At 50.3% G+C, this 13,885-nt stretch overlaps 1 protein-coding gene across 12 annotated transcripts in view; it reads left to right on the top strand.

The window, feature by feature from the left end:
• PATJ (PATJ crumbs cell polarity complex component) overlaps nucleotides 1–13,885 on the top strand; it is a 1,359,209-nt gene that overhangs the window by 707,183 nt on the left and 638,141 nt on the right. For all 12 annotated transcript variants that reach the window (XM_085602445.1, XM_085602441.1, XM_085602446.1 and 9 more), the window contains one exon: nucleotides 12,608–12,743. In XM_085602445.1, coding sequence (XP_085458571.1) covers nucleotides 12,608–12,743 — 136 coding nt within the window. The remainder of the gene's footprint in view (nucleotides 1–12,607; nucleotides 12,744–13,885) is intronic.

Genomic DNA, 13,885 nt, shown 5'->3' with positions numbered 1-13,885 from the left:
ACTTCTTTTGTGCTAGTTTTCGCTATGCATTGGCAAGAAGGGCTCCTGACACTTTTCTTTTTCTCAAGATTCTTTGTTGGACTATTTTGTCCGTATCTTGGCTATGGGTGGATTACTCTTCCAACCATTCCTTTCCTGTGCCACTGTTTTTGCTTTCTTTAATCTGCTTCTACCCTGTGAGAATCTGTTATTTGGTTTTCGCTTTTGGGCAATGCCTTGTACCTTTGTTCCTACAGAAACAACTTGTATGGCAGTTCAGATACCAACCACAACACTTAGTTACCGAACTGGTTAATCTTCACATGTCACCTTCTACCCTTTTTCAGGGTTCATGGCTGTTTTTTATCTTGCGTTTTTCTTCTCAAACATGTGTTCCATGACTACCATCTCTCTTGGGTTCTTAAGGAGGTTTGGCAATCCTTTCGGATTGTTTTCCTGAGAGTTTCTCTCAATCCTCACGGGCCATGATAAGGTTCCAACCCTTGGTGTTAGTAATACTACTTATTCTTTATTTGGAGATTTCTTTTACTTGTGGATTTTTTCTCTCTTATCTTCCATTGGAAGATAAGGGGTCTTTTCGCCTGCATAGTTGTGGCATAATAAAGATTTTTTGCTGTGCTTAAATATACTTTCCGGTTATTTTATGGGTCCTTTCACCTGTCAAGACATTTTTTCCGGGCCTCAACACTTGTGGTTTTATGCACTGCAGCTCCTTCTGTTACTTAAGTTTTCATACTGATCTTTTGTTCTCAGAACTCCACTTCGTGGCGCTTAGTCTTTACACAACTATTTACTCTCTCTTTTATCCGATACTTCAGCCAGGTCCCTTTTCTGCCTGATATTCTTTTTATTGGGATGGGAACTAGTTATCTGTATAGGCCTTTCGTGTGTTGCCCTTTGTTCAGCTTGATATACATATATATGTGTGTGTGTGTATGTGTGTGTGTATGTATATGTGTGTGTGTGTCTATTCATACATATATATATATATCTGTCTATATATGTGTATATACTGCAAGTCATTACATGCTGACTTGCTTAAGAGGGCATACGTTTATACTTGCGTTGCTGCTCCTTTCCTTGCGTCCCTTCTCTTAGTCGTTGTAGATGCATTTGTTTACCCTTCCTCCTCTATGGCTTCTACATTAGATAGTCCCAGAGGGCTCACTTATCTCTAGAAGTGTTTTGTCTGACCACGAGTGGTCTATGCCAGTACGTGTTATTGTTTCGCAATACTTCTATTGAAGCATTGATTGGTGTGCTTTACATTGTGAATGTGTTCTGAGATCTCACCCTTTTTTGCTGCATTTCTCAGGGTAGGCTTAGCTCACATTCTCGTTTCTACGGCAAAGAGTTCCGGCTCAGTGGCAATGGCTAGTCTTGGCCTTCAGCCCCGTCTATTAATGGTCCAGATACCATTGGGGGAGCTATGAATCAATCAATCAATCAATCAATCATAGGCATTTATAAAGCGCACTACTCACCCGGAGGGTCTCAAGGCGCTAGGGGGGGGGGGTCCGCTACTGCTCGAACAACCAGGTCTTGAGCTTCTTCCTGAAGGAGAGGTGGTCTTGGGTCAGGCGTAGTTCGGTGGGGAGGGCGTTCCAAGTCTTGGCGGCCAGGTGGGAGAAGGATCTACCTCCTGTTGTCGCTCTGTGGATGCGGGGGACGGCTGCGAGGTCGAGACTGGTCGAGCGGAGGTGGCGTTTGGGAGCGTAGAAGTTGAGGCGGCTGTTGAGGTAGGTCGGGCCTTGGTTGTGTAGGGCTTTGTGTGTGTGGGTGAGGAGCCGGAAGGTGATTCTTTTGTTGATCGGGAGCCAGTGCAGGTCTCTCAGGTGTCTGGAGATGTGAGTTCGTCTGGGGACGTCGAGGATGAGTCTCGCCGAGGCGTTCTGGATCCGCTGGAGTCTCTTCTGGAGCTTGGCGGTGGTACCGGCGTAGAGGGCGTTGCCGTAGTCCAGTCGACTGGTGACGAGGGCCTGGGTGACTGTTTTCCTGGTCTCGGTGGGGATCCACCGGAAGATCTTACGTAGCATGCGCAGGATGTTGAAACAGGACGAGGAGACGGCGTTGACTTGTCTGGTCATGGAGAGGGAGGAGTCCAGGATGAAGCCCAGGTTGCGTGCGTGGTCTGTCGGTTTGGGTGCGTTGCCCAGGGCAGGGGGCCACCAGGAGTCGTCCCAGGCGGAGGGTGAGGAGCCCAGGATGAGGACTTCCGTCTTGTCTGTGTTCAGTTTCAGGCGGCTGGTCGTCATCCACTCGGCCACGTTTTTCATCCCTTCGTGTAGGTTGGCTCTGGCGGTGGCGGGGTCGTTGGTCAGGGAGAGGATCAGCTGGGTGTCATCGGCGTAGGAGATGATGTTCAGGTTGTGTTGGTGTGCGATGGCCGCAAGGGGGCTCATGTAGACATTGAAGAGGGTGGGGCTGAGCGAGGAGCCCTGAGGGACGCCGCAGGTGACTTCCGTGGCTTCTGATCTGAACGGGGGCAGGCGGACTCTCTGTGTCCTTCCGGTGAGGAAGGAGATGATCCATTCCAGTGCCTTCTCCTTGATCCCGACGTTGCTGAGGCGCTGCACTAGGGTGCGGTGGCAGACAGTGTCGAATGCCGCGGAGAGGTCCAGGAGGATGAGGGCCGCTGTTTCTCCGTTGTCCAGCAGGGTTCGGATGTCGTCTGTGGCAGCGATGAGGGCGGTCTCGGTGCTGTGGTTGGCCCGGAAGCCTGACTGGGAAGGGTCGAGGGAACCAGTCGTCTCGAGGAAGGCTGCCAGTTGCTTGTTGATGGTCTTCTCGATGACTTTGGCTGGAAACGGGAGGAGCGAGATGGGGCGGTAGTTCTTGAGTTCGGTGGGGTCCGCCGTTGGTTTCTTTAGTAGAGCGCTGAGTTCGGCGTGCTTCCAGCTCTCAGGGAAGGTGGCGGTGTTGAGGGAGGTGTTGATGATGTCCCGCAGGTGGGGTGCGATGACAGCGTCGGCCTTGTTGAAGATGTGGTGAGGGCAGGGGTCGGTTGGGGAACCGGAGTGGATGGAGTTCATCGTGCTGATGGTGTCTTCGAGGTTGATCGGTGTCCAGGCGTTGAGGGTGGCGGTGGGGGGCGTTGGTTTGGTCGTGGGGAGCGTTGGTTGTGTTCTGAAGCTGTTGTGTATGTCAGCGATCTTGTTGTGGAAGTAGGAGGCGAGGGAGTTGCAGAGGTCTTGCGATGGGGTGATGTCGTTGGTTCCGGCATTGGGGTTGGAGAGCTCTCTGACGATGTTGAAGAGTTCCTTGCTGTTGTGTGCGTTGTTGTCCAACCGGTCCTTGAATGCTGTTTTCTTGGTGGCGTGGATCAGTTGATGGTGCCTTCGGGTGGCGAGCTTGAGGGTAGTCATGTTGTCCGGCGTTGGGTCTCTTCTCCATGCTTTCTCGAGGGCTCGGCAGTTCTTCTTGGAGCTCTTGAGTTCGTCGGTGAACCAAGGGGCCTTCTTGCTTCCGGGTCTGCTGGGTGGGGTCCTCAGAGGGGCGAGCTCGTCCGCGCAGGTGGAGATCCATTTCGTGAGGTTGTCGGCGGCTTGGCTGGGGTTCGGTGAGCTGGCGGGAGGGTGCTGGCTCAGGGATGTGGTGAGTTGTTCGGCTGTGATCTTGTTCCAGCTTCTTCGTGCGGCCTGTTGCTGGTGGTGGTGGACCGTGGTTCTTTTGAAGGTGAAGTGGATGCAGCTGTGGTCCGTCCAGTGGAGTCCAGTGGCGTGGCTGAAGGAGATGTCTTTGCTGGACGAGAAGATGGCGTCGAGTGTGTGTCCGGCGAGGTGGGTGGGGGTGGTCACCAGCTGCTTGAGTCCGAGGGTGGCGAGGTTGTCAAGCAGGGTGGTGGTGTTGCGGTCGTTGTTGTTCTCCAGGTGGAAGTTGATGTCCCCGAGGAGGATGTAGTCGGCCGAGGGGAGGGCGTGCGGGCTGATGAAGTCGGCGATGTCTTCGCTGAATTGAGTGCGTGGTCCCGGGGGTCGGTAGATCAGGGTGCCTCTGAGGGTGGTCTTGGGGTCGGTGTGGATCTGGAAGTGCAGGTGTTCGGCGGATGTCAGGGTATTGTCGGCGTTGGTCGAGATACGGATGGTGTCTCTGTGGATGATGGCGATGCCGCCTCCAGTCTGGTTGTCGCGGTCTCTCCGGATGATCTTGTAGCCCTCTGGGACGGCGATGGCGATGTCGGGCGCTGAGGAGGCGTTCATCCAGGTTTCCGTGAGGAAGGCAACGTCAGGAGCTGTGGTGTCGAGGAGGTTCCAGAGTTGAACGGAGTGTCTGTGGACGGAGCGGGTGTTGAGCAGGATGCACTTGAGGTGGTTGCTGCTGGTGTTCGGCTTGGCGGGTGCTGGTGCGGGGCAGGTCCGGATGCAGGTGAACTTGCAGGTGAGGCAGCTGAAGGGTCCGTGGGTGCGTCTCGGGGTGGCTCGGTAGCACCCGGGGGTTCGGCCGGTGTTGAGTGCGTTGAGGGTGGCGGCATCGTAAGTCCGGCGGGTGGGCTGGGGTCTGCGGGGGCCAGGGGTCCTGGCACTGGGCGCGGTCCAGGCGCGGACGGGCGCAGACGGGCTTACCTTTGGTGCACCTTTGGCGCTCATTCGGTGCTCCCGCTGCGCGCGTCCGCTGCGCGGTCGCTCTGGGGGCGTCATAAGAGGGGAGCCGGGAGGGAGGGTCTGCGGGGAGGCGGGGAGCGCGGGAACCAATCGGCGGGCGGGGGGCGGGGTCTCGTGGGCAGCGGCGGGAACCAGGGGGCTCGGTGGCGGCGCTTGGCGGCCCTGTGGCGGCTGGGGCGGCGCTCGGCGGCCCTGTGGTGGCTCAGGCGGCAGGCGGCAGCAGGAGGTCCAGCAGGTAAGGAGCAGGCGGGAGGTGTGGGAGCGACCAGGCCGAGGGCACAGTGGTCACACCTGGGACGGGGGAGAGGGTCCCCTTAAGAGGGGAGCCGGGAGGGAGGGTCTGCGGGGAGGCGGGGAGCGCGGGAACCAATCGGCGGGCGGGGGGGCGGGGTCTCGTGGGCAGCGGCGGGAACCAGGGGGCTCGGTGGCGGCGCTTGGCGGCCCTGTGGCGGCTGGGGCGGCGCTCGGCGGCCCTGTGGTGGCTCAGGCGGCAGGCGGCAGCAGGAGGTCCAGCAGGTAAGGAGCAGGCGGGAGGTGTGGGAGCGACCAGGCCGAGGGCACAGTGGTCACACCTGGGACGGGGGAGAGGGTCCCCTTAAGAGGGGAGCCGGGAGGGAGGGTCTGCGGGGAGGCGGGGAGCGCGGGAACCAATCGGCGGGCGGGGGGGCGGCTTTCTCGTGGGCAGCGGCGGGAACCAGGGGGCTCGGTGGCGGCGCTTGGCGGCCCTGTGGCGGCTGGGGCGGCGCTCGGCGCTCGGCGGCCCTGTGGTGGCTCAGGCGGCAGGCGGCAGCAGGAGGTCCAGCAGGTAAGGAGCAGGCGGGAGGTGTGGGAGCGACCAGGCCGAGGGCACAGTGGTCACACCTGGGACGGGGGAGAGGGTCCCCTTAAGAGGGGAGCCGGGAGGGAGGGTCTGCGGGGAGGCGGGGAGCGCGGGAACCAATCGGCGGGCGGGGGGCGGGGTCTCGTGGGCAGCGGCGGGAACCAGGGGGCTCGGTGGCGGCGCTTGGCGGCCCTGTGGCGGCTGGGGCGGCGCTCGGCGGCCCTGTGGTGGCTCAGGCGGCAGGCGGCAGCAGGAGGTCCAGCAGGTAAGGAGCAGGCGGGAGGTGTGGGAGCGACCAGGCCGAGGGTGAGACGTCTCCTTTTCTCACCAACATTCCTAGACAGCCCTATCACTCTATCTTATTACAGACCAGCCAGTCCTAATCGGGGATGTTATGTTATGTTATGTTATATAATTTTATATAGCGCACGGATGCCGCAGCAAAGTGGCGTCCCGGCACTTTGGAGAATAGTAAACACAACACGACAGAAAAAATGAAAAAGATGGGCCTAAATTGTGGTGAAAAGGAAAGTTTTAAGAGCCTTTCTAAAAGGAAGCAACTCAGGGATGGAACGCAGAGGGGCAGGCAGAGAATTCCAAAGAGTAGCCGCCAACACTGAGAAAGAACGTCCGCCCATCCTAGATTTTTGGAAACGTGGCACGATGGCCAGATTAGATCCAGCAGAGCGAAGAGCTCTGGCAGGAACATAGTGCTGGATAGTCTGTGCAAGGATGGGAGGGGAGGCTGCTTTGAGAATCTTAAAAGTTAAGCAAAGAGCTTTAAACTTAATTCTCTGCCCCACCGGCAACCAATGAAGATCCTGAATAGTCCGACGGGCCGAGACAAACTTCGGAAGGCCAACAAGCATCCTAGCTGCCGCATTCTGAACTCTCTGAAGACGAGATAACTCGGCCTGATTAAGACCCAGAAACAGGGAGCTAGCATAATCCAGCCTGGTGAGAACCAGGGCTTGGACAATAATCTGTCTGGTCTCCGCATCGAAGAACTTAAAAATAGGTCGGAGACACTGCAGGGTACCAAAACAGGTACCAGCCACACGTTTTGTGTGGGAAATAAAAGAAAGCTTATGGTCGAACCACACCCCAAGGTTTCTAACCTCAGTTACAGGGGAGGGAACGGGGCCAAGATCGGAAGGCCACCACTGATCTCCCCATAATTCACTATCCCTACCAAAAATAATAACCTCGGTCTTAGAGGCATTCAGTTGGAGTCGATTGTTCGCCATCCAGCCAGCCACAGCTTTTAAAGCTGACTGAAAGGTGGGGGCATCCATGTTGTGGTCACCATTAAGAGCCACCGCCAGCTGCGTGTCATCGGCGTATGACACTAAGGAGAGACCAAAACTATGGGCTACCTTCGCTAATGGCTGAACATATAGGTTAAACAAGGTAGGGCTCAGGGCCGACCCTTGGGGAACACCCTGGAGTATGGGGCGTGAAGCAGAAACAAAAGGGGGTGTGGAAACCTTAAAGGCTCGATCTTTAAGAAAAGAGCGAAACCACTCAAGTGCCACCTCTCCCACTCCTGCTTCCATCAGGCGGTGTAAAAGAATCTGGTGAGACACCGTATCGAAGGCGGCACTGAGATCCAACAGGATCAGTGCCGCCGTCTGACCCCGATCTAGCAGCTGCCTGATGTGTTCCACCACAGCCAGGAGGGCAGTTTCTGTGCTGTGGCCAGCACGAAACCCATTTTGGGAATTGTCCAATATATTAGCTTCCTGCAAGTGAGAAGATAAAATAGCGTTAGCATGAGCTTCAGCTAATTTAGCAGGCCAGGGCAGAAGGGAGATAGGTCGGTAGTGTTCGGGCTTGGTGGGATCGAGGGCGGGTTTTTTAAGAATTGGAATAACCGTCGCCTGTTTCCAAGCTTTAGGGACACTACCCGTGCTGAAGGACAAATTAATGAGACCATGAAGAGCAGGAAAGCAGCCTTCAGCGAATTCCCGGAATTGAGATGGTCTCATGGGATCATCCGGGGAGCCGGATTTAACTTTGATCGTCAAGGCAGAGAATTCATCCAAGGTCGGACTAGGAATAATCAGTAATGGTTTATGAACCAGTGACGTATGGCTAGTCTCTACAATAGGAAGCTGGGCAAATGACTTATAGATAGCCTCCACCTTTTCGACAAAAAATGAGGCTAAATCCTCACAATGCGTCATAGAGGGTTGAAGGGCAGCAGTATCAGTCCTTTTACTGGTAAGGTCCTTACATATCCTGAAAATGATCTTGGTGGGATTAATGCTATTCTTGATCTCCTGGGAGTAAAAAGCCGCCCTGGCCGCACATATGGCCCGATGATACACTCTAGTGCAAGCCCTATAGGCTGCCTTGAGGTCAGTATCATAGGTTTTACGCCACGCGCGTTCTGCCTTTTTACAGGAGATTTTAAGAGTTGTGAGTGAATCATTATACCAGGGGTTAGAAGGGCTAGATCTGGTCTTACTCCACTTAGCCGGAATAAGTGAATCCAATGCGTTATTTAGCCACTCGCAAAAGCAGTCATAGCCGCGGGAGACTTCAGAGGGGGGTAGGGGATGAAATTTCATCAAGAGCTGATGGAAATGCTCTAGATTTAAGTTTCTCCAAGGGCGTCTAAGACTGGCTGAGGGATTGTTTTTAGATGGAGAGCAGGAGGTTGTAATACGAAATTCAATGAGATGGTGGTCAGTCCATGCCATGGGTCTGGGATGGAGCACTGAAATATTCGTAGAAAGGTTTGTCAAAACAGGATCCAATAGATGGCCACCTATATGAGTAGAGGATTGTACCATTTGAATCAGTTGGAACGCCTCAAGATCAGCAAGCAGGCTAAGGATCGAGTTGGAAAGTGGCGCGTCCATATGCAGATTGAGGTCGCCGACAATCGTAAAATTAGCAGATTTTAAAGCTAAGGAAGAAATTACCTCCGGAAGGCTTTGACGGAAGGCGGCCTCAGGCCCAGGAGGTCTGTAAATTAGAAGTCCCGTGAAGGTAAAATGGGGGTTCACTGAGATGCTAAATAGAGCACTCTCGCAACCGGCTATGGCGATAGGTTTCCATATGCAGGGGTAGCAAGATTTTACTGCAACTGCAATGCCGCCACCTCTGGTCTTGCGAGGGAGAGAGTGCATAATGTAGCCTGCAGGAAGGGCTAGATTAATGACCGCCACGGACTGGTCGTGCAGCCAAGTTTCCGTAAAGAAAAAAATATCCGGATTATCATCAGAAATCAGCGAAAGGACTTCTTGGGAGTGACAAGACAAAGATCTGACATTCAGATGCATAACTTTGAGGATGGATTGATTAACTGTGCCTATGGTAAAAGTTGGTTGAGTGGCCACCGAGGGCCTCCACTGGAGACTATTAATACACATTGGTGTAGGGAGTTTAAAAAGACAAGTGGGGCATTGAAAGGGACCACTGAGAGGATCCAGGGAGCCGGGGCAGCAGTCACATACCTGGTGGCGTAAAAGACGCAGGTTCTCAGCTGATATCATCCTGAGAGGTCCAGAGTCCCCCGCCCTAGCCCTGCCTTAGCGCTGACGAGCGCAGACGGGCAGGACTCTGGCTGGACTCAGGCGCGATGAAGGCGCACCGCTGCGCGTCACCGCTGCGCGACCGAAAGAGGCTCAAGTAGGCTCCAAAGGGCAAGATCTCGCGAGATTACGCGAGAGTGCCCCAGCCCAAAGCAAAATGGCGCTCAAAATCGTGGCCCCCGATTCCCCGTGATCCCGGACCCGCCAAAGGCGGTGTAGATGGTCCCCAGGGGGGTTCTATAGTGCAAGAATGAGGCCAGGGAGGTCAGTACTATTAAAAACAAGGTACAAATTACACAAATAAAATGAAATACAAAACGGGAATTTTAAAATTCGAGAAAGCATCCAAAAAGCGCTGCTAGCGCTAGCGAGGTCTGTGTAGCCGGTCACCTTCTCCAGGCTGACCTCTCACCACTCGCTGCCTCAAGTAGGCTCCAAAGGGCAAGATCTCGCGAGATTACGCGAGAGTGCCCCAGCCCAAAGCAAAATGGCGCTCAAAATCGTGGCCCCCGATTCCCCGTGATCCCGGACCCGCCAAAGGCGGTGTAGATGGTCCCCAGGGGGGTTCTATAGTGCAAGAATGAGGCCAGGGAGGTCAGTACTATTAAAAACAAGGTACAAATTACACAAATAAAATGAAATACAAAACGGGAATTTTAAAATTCGAGAAAGCATCCAAAAAGCGCTGCTAGCGCTAGCGAGGTCTGTGTAGCCGGTCACCTTCTCCAGCGTAGATTTCTTTGCTACTGCAATACTTTCAACGTGAAAATCAATTTCCAAAATTAAATATACATACAAGTTGGGTTTGTCGTACCCTTGTTGACTTATTCTGATCCTCTGTATCTACAGAATGTATAGGACATCCGTGCAGTACGAGGACTAGACCTCACCTCACTCGGCACCAGCTCCAGTCAATGAGGCCCCGCTCTAGAAAACATCGATCAAGCACCTGTCCGTCGTTGACTCACGCCTGGACTTAGCTGGGATGGAGGGATCTTAAGTGGGAACAGTTCTCAGACCTCCTCCGGGGATGGTATTGTTTGATATCTAATTCAAATGTAAGGAAGCTGCGGCTAGATGTTTATATCAGATGAATAAGTTACTTAGCTTCAGTAAAGCCTTATCTGGTACAGACATGATCTAACTGCAGATTCCTTAACAACCCTCCCATCCTTCCTGTTCTGCAAACTGGTTGTTTCTTTGGTCTACAAGATCCCTTCTAATGCCTTTCATTTGGCTTTCGTAGTTGTTTTGACATAAGGGTGTTTCTTTTTGGACAGGATGATTCTATAGGCAGTTTCTATGAGTGGCTCTGCGTTTTTGGCACGGAAAATAGTCAAGGCTGAAAAGGACGTCAGCGCTTATATGGACTCCACCGACGTCACATCCGATAGATGACGTCGCTACGGTGTTGCTCGACGCCCTCTACCGACGCGCAAAGGTACTGCTGTTAAAAAAACAAAAAAACAGGATCGTGTTTGGCACCTGGGGAGAATTCAAAGGCATGGAATCCGCAACTAGATCCTGTCTCTACCAGATAAGGCATTACTGAGGGTAAGTAAGTTATTCTTTATGACTATCAACCAAGAGCTTCAGTTGTAGAAAAATATAGTTGCTTGTTTGTAGTCCTGATTTAGCGTCATAGAGACTCTTCATTAATATCATGAGCAACCGTCTCTTTCCCAGGTTGTTTTAGAGGTTTAAAAGGAAATCTTTTAAAACCCATTCCAAACCTACACTACTGACGTTAAGCAGAACTGACTCTGTGAAGCAGCCATCAGTACAAAGCATCATGGGTAGTAGAAGTTCCTCTGCTCTTAAAGTGATAGGATGTTTCCTTGACTCCTGTGATGCAAGCCTGCACTTTACTTCATTATTCAGACAAGCCAGTAGCAATTTGGGCCTTACCTTCTGCAACATTGCTTTGAGAAAGTGTTTTTTTGCACTACAGACTGTAAAGTTCAGAAAATGTTTCCATAGTAGACGTCTTCATGGTGCTGCGCAGCGTGCCTTTATGTTTGACTTTTCACTGTATTTATTGATATATGGACATACATAAATTGATACGTGTTGTAAGGTTACCGCACGCAGCTGGGAATTATTTGAGCATGTATGATTTCAATGACTATTTCTATGATGTAGAACCAGGACTACAGGTAAATGACAATTTCTATAGGATATTCGACCTTTTGATTTTCTCCTAAGTGATAGAAATACTGAACTCTGAGAGTGCCTGATTGGTTTCCTTAAACCTGCACCAAAGAAACAAACAGTAATTCAGGAATCGGACCTTATCAGTGACGATGGCCATGTTCTGCTTGTACATGGGAACTCGGATTACTGAATGCAGTTTTAAAGACCATTTCATAACAAAATAGCATGAAAAATCCCTGAAACGGGGGGTGCTGTCTTGCATTCTAATATCTCAGTTGTGTTTGCATAGTGTGATGTTGGCCCTGCACTTATCTACAGGTCATTTCCATGCATGAAATTCAGAGTGAACTTTCTGATACCAATTCAGCAATTTTCCATATTATGTAGGGACGGAAGAGCTGCTCTCATTGGATATCACTATTTCAAAATGTTGCATGCCTGTTTTAGGCCCCAAATGGCAAATGTTCTTTGCCGGAACGAGCGAGAATTCATTACAAGCTCTCACAGTGTAATGGCATCTTATCTGCACTCGTCCTAAAGTGCATCTCGCTATTAGTGGTTTGTGTTATTAGAACCGTAATTGGGCATGCATTTGCGGTATTCATAGAGCCTGTCTCAGGCATGCTACAGAAAGTCTGAGCTAGGGATCCGAACAGGAGCTGCTGTTCCTTCTCCTCTGCTGAAGCTTCCTCCTTCCCCTTCTTCTTGGCATGCAGCTCTCGTATTACGTTCAGTGTCTTCATTTCTGCGAGGTAATTCCCTTTTTATTACACAATCAGTTGTCTGCTGCTAATGGTCCACTCCGTGATGAAGATGGCGCGATTTTCTGTTTTTCATCCTCAATGTTTTAATCTTGGCCATTCCGAGGCTGGCGACCAGACCGTGTGATAGCGCAGTGCATTCGGTGCTCAGGTTCAATCTATTTTATGAAGCATGTGTCGATTTATGGTGGGCTTCCAATGGTTGTTAGCCTGATCCTTGTGTGTACTCCGGTTTTGAGATTTAATTGGGGTATGAGTGCCAGAATTTGGCAGGATGATGCTGCCTCTGTCAGATTTTCAGATGTCCTACCTCAATCAGCAATGTTGTGCTTCCTCCTCCTTTATTTATTTTTAATAGAAAAAATGTGTTTTCTTCTTTTAGCTAATGCTCAAATGATTACAATGTAATACAAATGTATTAGCATGATGTAATAGAGTTGTCACCGCTGTTACTTACATTAAGACACCACTTGTGCACTTATGTGCTTTGAAAGTTCTCGATCTGTATGAATAATCACAAATGGCACGGACAATGTGGCAATTGCTGCTCATTTTTGTCACATCGCATCATGCGGTCACAATCTGTATGTAGTATGTTGTACCCAAATATTCGCCATTAGTGAAAATGTCTGCTACAAAACTGCCTGTCAGCAGAAGGTGGTGACAAAGAACCTGTGCTCCTCTTTATTTTGTGGAACTGAGTGTTTTTGTCTTTGCCTTGACTTCCAGCGAATGAGTCCGGTTGTTGGGGGCCCACCACCGCCTATGAAGCTCCCGCCGCCGTATACCCGACCCTCAAGTGTTCCATCCATAGAAGTGGATGAGGGTGAGGATTCCACTGATGAGGACTATCATTTTACACCAGGTGAGCACAAATTCACCTTTGCTTTTTGTTGCCCTTCGATTCTTTATTTTTGTACAATTAACAATAAATGAACATCTCCATATTGTTAACCCCTTAAAGAGCGTACACAAGCTATTTAGAAGGTGCAATTGCAATTTAGAGCTTGCCAGGGCCATACGTATCAATGTTGACACAAAATAACATACGCCATTAAATACATTTTTTTGCAGCTTTGAATTGTTGTTTTTAAACAAAAATCTAATTTCTGTAATCTAATATTAATTGTCATCTTCTATCTATATGGAAAATGCAAATTATATTGCGTCTTAGTTTTAAAAATGTTTTTGTTTCAAAAAGAGTGGTATTCGGAATCACAATAAGTAAAATGCATTACATTCAGTATAACTGTCATAGAAAACGAGAATGCTGCATCCACACATTGAGTGCAGTCATATGTTAAGTAAAGTTTTAAAGTACAAATTAAGCATGAGATACTGCTGCTTTGGTAATGATGAATTCTATTAATTATGAACACCATCAAATAGCTATCAAAAAGTCTTTTTTAATTTGTCCCTTTTGTTTAGCTCATCTATTACCTTCTTATCACCTCCTCTTATCTACCCATACCAACCCCTTACTCCTCCTCTCTCTGTATTTATATATTGCAGATATCTATCTATCTATCTATCTATCTATCTATCTATTAGATGATATTTGCAATTTACATAAAGGTGACTCTGCATGGCAGTTTTTATCCCCAATTTAGAATGCCTACATTTTAGGAGGTTTGTCAACACCATACAGATTATGGGGGTTTCGATTGCTCCCATTCTGTAGCACTTGCTATTAGCTTTTATAAACAATTGATCTATGAATCGTTTTCCTTTTTTGTAATGCTGATCTGAGTGGAACTGTGAAGTCAGTGTGTTGTGCTGGTTGGACCTCAGTTAAATATAATTTTATTTACTGCATCATGGAGTAGGTTTTTAACAACTTGTACGTTCCTGAGGGGGAATTAATGACTCATTGGACGAGCATGTCGTCGAGGTTTTAAAATGCTAATGTCATTAATTCTTGTTAATTAGATATCAGAGCATAATGCTGTGCAAGCTTAAAGGAATTCTCCTGCTCTTACTATGCGGATTTATATAGTAGTCACAGAA

Source organism: Triturus cristatus, chromosome 4_2 (genome assembly GCF_964204655.1).
Source record: "Triturus cristatus chromosome 4_2, aTriCri1.1, whole genome shotgun sequence".
NCBI lineage: Eukaryota > Metazoa > Chordata > Amphibia > Caudata > Salamandridae > Triturus > Triturus cristatus.
This window is presented reverse-complemented; position numbering and strand designations above follow the sequence as displayed.